The following is an 8,132-nucleotide window of genomic DNA, read 5'->3' as shown; positions in this document are numbered from 1 at the left end:
TAAAGTCATCTCCGATTGAGCTTTATCATAGCGATGGAATCTGGTTTGGTGGTGCCAACTTTGAGTTGCGTGAGATTTTCATGCTTCTGCGTGTACGATTATCGACATTCTAACAAGGAAGCTAATTGTGATCATACGGCTAAAAGTTTTCTCTCTACTTGTTTTTTAGAACAATTCGACTTTAAATTCTTAAGTTTTTTTGGATTTTATATGAACCAAATCCTGATGTGGAAACCCCACTTTTGGAGCCTTTCGAAATCAACATCCAATCCTGGACCTAAGGTTCGAGAGTAAGAAGATCTAAAAGATATACGTCCTTATTAATGCCTGCATATGCGAACCCCATCATGTGGTCAAGTTGAAAAGACAATGCTTGGTCAGCTAATGTAGAAGCTATATTTTTGGGGTTTCATGACATGCACCCCTTCTCCGCCATTGAATTATTGTGCCTTGTAAAAATCGATAACTGAGATGTAAAAACATCAAACCAGGAAATATATCGACTGCATGTGGATGAGAATCTTTTTTTTTTTACTGTATTTGGCAGATGGGCGTGTGACCGATACAGTTCATATGCTCGGAAACATTTTGACCTCTGATATTATTCTATGAGAAAAAGAACCAACTTACTTTTGATTTTAAGTATGCAGCGAAATTCTCAACTGTTGATTTTTCTACAGTTAAATGGAACCGTCATCTTCTCAAAATTACACATTTTGCTCAAGGGTAGGTAACCGTCATCTTCTCATAATTATGCGTGATTCCATGTAACTCAAGACTACTAGTTCCTGCCAAGAAGGTATACAAGAACTGAAACAGTGGAATTTTCAGTTTCAATCTTAACTTTTCTGCCTTTAACTTCGTGCAATAAGGACCACAATTTGCATGAAATCTGTCTGGAGTGAAATTCGGGTAACTTGGGAAACAAAAAAATGATAGAGAAAGTTTTTTGTAAAATGTGGTCTTTGTTGATCAGTTTTAGAAATAAGAGACAAACGTAGGGCCTATAAAAGGACAACCCGAATGGAAAAAACTCAAGGAAGCGATGAAAAATAGGCAGTTGGCGTATGTACAACCGCTATTAAATCACTTAACCCCAACTTCACTCCACACACTTATTCATGTCGTAGCTTCTCTTCTCATCCCTTCTCCTTTCATTCTCTAAGCCTTTTGCTTCCCATGGACGGAGCGAAGAAGGACCTGCCGGCCGTCCTCACCCTCCGGCTCAAGCGCCTTCTTAGTCTGCGCGCGTCGAGGAATGCCCTTTCCTTTGCTTATGGTTTCATGACGGCTTTTATGTTCTTCACACTCTTCCTAGCAATGTGCAGTCCTGCGAAGGCTCCTTTTTCGTTCTCTTTCTCCTCCTCCAGAACGACCGCCCCTCTCTCTTCTACTTCTTCTTCGTTGTTGGCCGCCTCCTCTTACGCACTCCCTGATCCCAACGTCTGTGCTTCTGAAAAACTTAATGACGGACATCGCAGCGGAATCTCCAAGGAAAAAGAACTAAATTCTGACGAGGTGGAGACGAGGCAGGTGGACCCGCCTCTCTCGCTCAAGGTCCACGATGATGGGAATGATTCTATTCCCTCCGGCAGCTACCAGCAAGAACCAAATAGCGCTTCTCCAATTGCGTCCCCGTCGTCCACTGGGAATGCGACTCAAACCGTTAATGGAGTCTCCGGCGACGACGCAGGCTCAACTGACGACAGCCGCCTCCATTCTCTGGATGTCGAAGACGAGCTTGAAAAGCTGCTTGTTGCGGCTAATGAAAGGTACAATATCTCGGCGCGAGAACGAGAGATTTTGCGGCAATATCGATACGGTGGCAACGCTTTTGTGGTCGGTGATTTGGAGGTGGAGAGAAGTCCAGATAGCGAGGACAATTTGACCAGCACCCCCACGGTGACTCTCACCGGGGAAAACGTGGAGACGGAGAGAACTTCAGACAGCGTTACCAATATGACTAGCACTCTCATAGTGACTTTCCCCGAAGAAAACAGCACGTTCACCGGGAACGCCACCAATTTCGTGAAGCGTGACTTGGAGGTGGAGATAAGTCCAGACAGCGTTAGCAATATGACTAGCAGTCCAACAGTGACTCTCCCCGGAGAAAACGGCACGTTCACCGGCAACGCCACCAATGTCGTGAAGGAGAACGATGGTGATGTCCCTGTAAAGATTCAGCAAGTTCAACGCAAGCGCAGAGAAGGGAGAAGAGAAGGAAGGAGAGAGGGTAGGAGATCAGGGTGGCGGATTAAGACGGGTGTGAGTAGCGAAGGTTGGCGGATGAAGACTGGTTTGAGGAGTGAAGGCGCCGGAAGAGAGAGGCCGTTGATCACCAAAACGGTCGGCCCAGACAAGTCGAAGATGGAATGCGACATATTCGATGGGAGGTGGGTGTGGGATGAGTCCTATCCTCACTATCCTGCAGGGTCTTGCCCATACGTAGAAACCGCCACCAATTGCTATAAAAATGGGCGGCGAGAGAGAAATTACGAGAAATGGAGATGGCAGCCGAATGGCTGCAATATCCCAAGGTAAAACAATAAATAATATCATTCACTTTCTTTTTTTTATTTTCTTGAAAACGAGTCACGTTTTTCAGTGTTACATTTTAAAAGAATAAAGGTTGTTTTGGCAAAAATAAAAAGTGAATACATTTCTTAATTTCATAGGAGAAAAATGTTTAATTGTAGAGCAATTGTAAAAGAAGTCATTCAGCAAAAAAAAAAAAAAAAAAGGCGGTGTGCATCAACAAATTCAGATTTTTATTATATTTGTGATCGGAAGTGAGTCTTGAACATTTGACAAAAGAGAGCTCCTCCTGTTCTTTGTTTGCCAAAAGCTTATTTATATGACTGTTGTGGCTTCGAATTATTCAAGGTTGGATCCAAAGGATATGTTGGAGAGACTAAGAGGGAAGCGTCTAGCGTTCGTAGGTGATTCCCTCAACCGAAACATGTGGAGGTCTCTCATTTGTCTTCTTTGGAGCTCTCTTGAAGACAAGACGAGGATGGTTGGAGTGTCCGGCCTTCATGAACTTGGAACATCCAAAGCAACTGTATTCAGATTTTTGGTTAGTTTTGAAACCCACCTTTCTAGATTTCTTCAACTTTTTGTCTGTAAATATAAATATTTTTGTTCTCCTTTTGAATGAATCATTGAGATGTTTGTATTCTCTGTTTGTTGATCCTGATGGTATAGGATTACCAGTGCACCTTGGAGTTCTTTTGGTCGGCATTTTTAGTCGACGAACAGGAGATTTCTCACCCCAATGGCACTATCAGAAAAAAGCTCAGGCTCGACAACATCGCGACTTTTGCGCCTAGCTACAAGAATGCTGATATTTTGATCTTCAACTCTGGCCATTGGTGGGTTCCTGCCAAGACCAATAACGGGTAAAATTTTACCTCTCTAGATACCACATATTAAAATATGCCGAAAAAAAATTCTTTTCTGCTGGTGTCCAATGATAAACAAGCAAATTTCATCCATAATTTTATGAAAACATTAGTGAGTTAGACTATTTTTCTTGGCTTCAATTTAATAGTGCTAAATATTTTCAGTTACCTTTAACGTGACATATAAATTGGCAAATTCGGAAGTCGCCAAAAATGGAGCTTAAAGTGCCTGATGAATATAAACTGTTCCAACCAAAAGAGAAAGAAACAAAAGAAAGTACAATGCAGTTTCCTCAAAGGCACTCCGGATGCTGCTTTTTTCCTAAAGATTATTGGTGTAATTAACATGCGGAATTGTGGCAGGAAGGACTTTTTTGAACTCGGAAACAGTATGTATGGTTATCTTGAAGGTGAAAGAGCTTACTTGAGGGCACTCATGACATGGGCTGAATGGGTCGATGCAAATGTGAACCCCAACAAGACCGCAGTTTTTTTCAGAGCTTTTTCAAATGTACATTACAGGTAAACTGCTGCCACTTTCGTTTGGTTGGTTCAATTGATTCTCTGACACTTTGGTGTTGACTTCTACTTAATTTTTGCAATCCGATGGTTGTTTATTTTCTTGAAGAGGTGGGCAATGGAATTCTGGTGGACATTGCCACAAAGAAGTAGAACCAATAATGAACGACGCTTACCTCTCTCCACAACCACGAGAAATGAAGTTGGCGGAGAAGGTTATCGGCAAAATGAGAACTCCGGTCACGTATCTCAACATAACTAAACTGACAGACTACAGAAAAGATGCACATCCTTCCATCTACACTTCGCCCAAGATCGTCCCGGAGAAGTTTCAGGACTGTAGTCACTGGTGTCTGCCCGGCATTCCGGACACATGGAACGAACTCCTGTACGCGATGCTAATAATGAAGACAAAGCTGGACCAACCGGATTAGGTCCAACTGCCCACAGTTCAACTCCGTGGGACCTGCTTGACCAGAACATTACATTACACTTATTATATTGGTGGTCTAGATGTACCATTAAATTCAAATTTGATGACCCCAAGAAATGTGCATATTACAGTTCATCCCTTGAATATCCAAGGCCAGACCTCGATTTTTTGACAAAAAATGGCTTCATAAGTTCTCTTTGGAGAATGAACTGTCATTTAAATATTCTCATTTCAAGCTTAGCGGGCACGAGACCTCGGCCATAAAGTCAGCCGGAAAAAAGACACCCCGCGAACTCTTTATCACTTTTAGCCATTAATCTTTCAAGTCTAGCTTTTTAACCAGTAATCCTCAGTTGGCCTAAAAAGGCCGGAGCAGAAGCCCCTTTTTGCTGATATAATGTGGCACCACTATTTCCGGAAACTAAACTAACTATCTGACAAAACTCGTTTTCATGAATGACTAGAAAAAACAGTATAACAGTTCGGACAATTTCATGTATTTTGAAGAATGTACAGAGTGGGGTGCAAGAAGTACTTTTGATTAAATAGTGAGCAACATAACTAAACTCATAACATGCCCAAGAATTGGAAAGTTTCTTATAGACGCCTAAACCTGATGGTTTTCTACCTTCACGAGGAATCTATAGATGTTACCAAGATTCAGTCAGAAGAAACAAAGAATTACTTTGAAGTTAATCTGCTTCACTTATTCACCGTTGAAGCCTACGACACTTTTGGCCATTTGCTTCTGACATAAGCTTTATTACTTTGATTGATTGTTCTTCGTGGAGTAAGTAAACCTGGAATTCGAATTAGAAAAGTTGTGGCAAATAATTTTCATTCCGAATCCCATGAGTGGATGAGCTCCTCTTGCACCTGAAATTGAAGTTTCGTCGATTTTCGGCGAGGCACCACATGGTAGAAATCATGTCACTGATCGATCGACAATGACACCTCTTGTGGACTGTATCAACTAATCCGACAAATATTAGACGGATCCCTTGACAAAATTATTTCGCCATCGCTTTGTCCTACAATGATCATGCACCACTCCACACAATTTAACCATGAAATTCGCTTTCCAGCTGGCTCGATTTCTGCCTCGGAATTCAACCGCTCAGTGAAGTTAGGAATAAGAAGTTAGAGAAGAGATCGATCTTCTTCTGATTTGGTTCTGATATATATATAACCATGTGAAGTGGGAAGCAAATGTACACTTCGTTCTTAGAAACAAAGATCCCGGTGAAAGATCTCGAGAGGAATATATATCTTGTTCTTATTAATTGTGACTGCAACCCTTCAGAAAATGATGGTGGGGGCGGGGAGAGCGACGTTTTGCTTGACACCCGTCCACGAATGAAACGGACTGAATCGAAATGTTCGTCTTTTGCAAACTATGTCCTGCCACAGTTTTCTTTCAACTGGCAATTGGACGTTTCGGAAGAGCTAAAACGAATGCTTCATAGTTAATTTGTTTGAGCACCAGAAATATTGTGAAGTTTACGAGGGGTAAAGAAGAGGAGGGCGACGGACACTGTCCGGCACGGTGGGGACCGTCGCGCGCAGTGACCCTGCCGGATACGACTCTCCGGTAATGCCGCCATGGTTAATGCAAAGCATGGCAATGCTACAGAGATAAAGCTTTATCTAGAACGACGGTAGGAGCTAGAAATATTGTACATTTGGATAAAAGACATATTGGATGGGAGATCGATGAGGGACGACCAGAGGAGAATGTAAATATGGCAACGATATAATTTCCCAAGAAGAAGCAAGAAACTACACCAAAGAAGCTTAATTCTTTTCCTGTTTGCCATGGGGAATTCTTATTGATCAACCATTAAAGAGAAAAATATTGCCAAAATTTCCAGAAGGAAACAAAACTGGTTTCCAAATTAAATTAGCCTGTCTCCTTCAAAATTGTAAAAGAAAACAAGAAACTTGGATTTTCCTTTGCCGCCTTTCGAAGTTGAAAGCTGACTAGTTAAGCTCACAAGAAAATGAAGACACTTGTGTCAATTCAGGCGTCATAAATCCGTTTGCCTCCACTGTGATAAACAACAGAAAAGTTTATTCTTATGAACTTGTTGGTAATAGTGATGTGAGCTTTATTAGGAATACTATATTTTGCTTCTTTTTAACCTATGCACAGAATACTAACTGTCGAACCTTTTACTACTCCTACATTCTACTGTGTTGGTGAAAATATGTTAACTTGGAAGCAGAAGATACCCAGCAGTGGCCCGAAGATTTTGCCGTCTATAGATACGAGTACGATTGCTCAGTAGAGTTCTCCTGGTTAAGTTTTCTGGTACAATAATTGAAGACTCCTCTGCCCAACAGGAGAAACAACGAGACTTTATGTCTTGGCCACATCTCCATCTTCAAGCACGCCAACATCTTTTTATATCTTTATCTCAAGAGAATGGTGGAACCCGATCGAAAGGACTGTGCAGAGTAAGCATCCTCTGCAACAAATCCTATACTTTTTCCACGGAAACTTCACCAGATCTCAACCTTTAACCGTAATTCAAGCAAAATTAAGCGCTCGTCTTTCCATTTATGAGTGCCCTAAGGAGTAAAAACATGAGAGCCTGTTGATGTTGTTGTAAGAATCAACCAGCCCCACAAAACTCATTGATACTTTAAAAACATATAACACAGTGTTTTGTCTTTTGACTCTGTAGTTTTTATATTACTGTTTCCCCCGCTAGTCAAAACGTTTTGTCAAATCAACTGAAAATACGACATACCGTTCATTTTCCTTTGTAACCTCACTTCCGGGACCTGTGCATTAATTTTTTTCCAATAATTGCTTCGGTGAAGCATGTGCGTATCTACCTGCTACTCATAATCTTTATCAACATTTAATGTAAAAATGGGTCCGAATCATCTTGAAAATTGGCAAATTCCCATCAAACGGGTACCAAATCAATTTTATTTTGATAAAATTGGATACAACAAAAGTTTGTGTTCGTGTCTTTTTTTTTGTCAAAAAGACGCATATAATATGCCAAAAATGCTTCAATCGCATTAAACATTAAAAAGACGCCTTTTTAAAAAAAAACACTAGAAAATAAAAAAAATGAATAAAGCGCGTATTATAGGTGTATTATACACTTATTTTTGCATTTTTGTATTTTTTATGATTTTTTTATTTTTTATAATTTTTAAAATTTTTAAAATTTTTTAAATTTTTTAAAAATTTACCGAAATTTTTCCGTTTTATTATCAAAATATACAACTTTATCGTATTATACCAATTTTTTTTACTGATCGTATCGAATAATCGTACACTTTTTTTGTGACAATGTCTTCCATATCTTCTTTCCACAAACTTCTACTTCATCAACTTAATTTTTTTTTTCTCAACTATTGTTCAACTTTAGGTAGATAGGTTCGATTAAAATAGGAAATTAATGGTGTCAGGCCAGCCAAACCAAATGAAATGTGAAATGGTCTCGGCGTTTGCAAGAAATCAAAGTTTCATTATGCATGTGGGAGTCGCATTTCTGAACTGCAACAGATACAATTAACTTCGACCGTCCTTTTCCTTTAGGGAGGTAGAGATGGAATGGTCAATATGATTCCCTTGCAGAGATCCCCATAATACGAAGAAATTATGAGGCTGATCAGAATCCTATGACCTCCATCGTCCATCCCATTCATTTGTAATCACTCACTTGGTGATGGAAAATGTTGCAGACGAATTGTTTCAGAAAAAAGAAAGAAAAAGCAAACCCCACACTCGGCTTGTCATTGAATAATTCTGAAGCATT

General features: G+C 40.2%; 1 protein-coding gene across 1 annotated transcript; it reads left to right on the top strand.

The window, feature by feature from the left end:
- Nucleotides 1-1,041: 1,041 nt before the first annotated feature.
- LOC116259693 (protein trichome birefringence-like 1) lies at nucleotides 1,042-4,460 on the top strand. The gene is made up of 5 exons (XM_031637594.2): nucleotides 1,042-2,537; nucleotides 2,884-3,076; nucleotides 3,205-3,398; nucleotides 3,765-3,923; nucleotides 4,030-4,460. Exons 1-5 carry the CDS (start codon nucleotides 1,180-1,182, stop codon nucleotides 4,352-4,354), a joined length of 2,229 nt encoding a protein of 742 aa, XP_031493454.1. The 5' UTR covers nucleotides 1,042-1,179; the 3' UTR covers nucleotides 4,355-4,460.
- Nucleotides 4,461-8,132: the final 3,672 nt, after the last annotated feature.

Source organism: Nymphaea colorata, chromosome 8 (assembly GCF_008831285.2).
Source record: "Nymphaea colorata isolate Beijing-Zhang1983 chromosome 8, ASM883128v2, whole genome shotgun sequence".
Lineage (NCBI taxonomy): Eukaryota > Viridiplantae > Streptophyta > Magnoliopsida > Nymphaeales > Nymphaeaceae > Nymphaea > Nymphaea colorata.
Note: the sequence above shows the minus strand (reverse complement) of the source record. Positions and strands in the feature narration are given on the sequence as shown.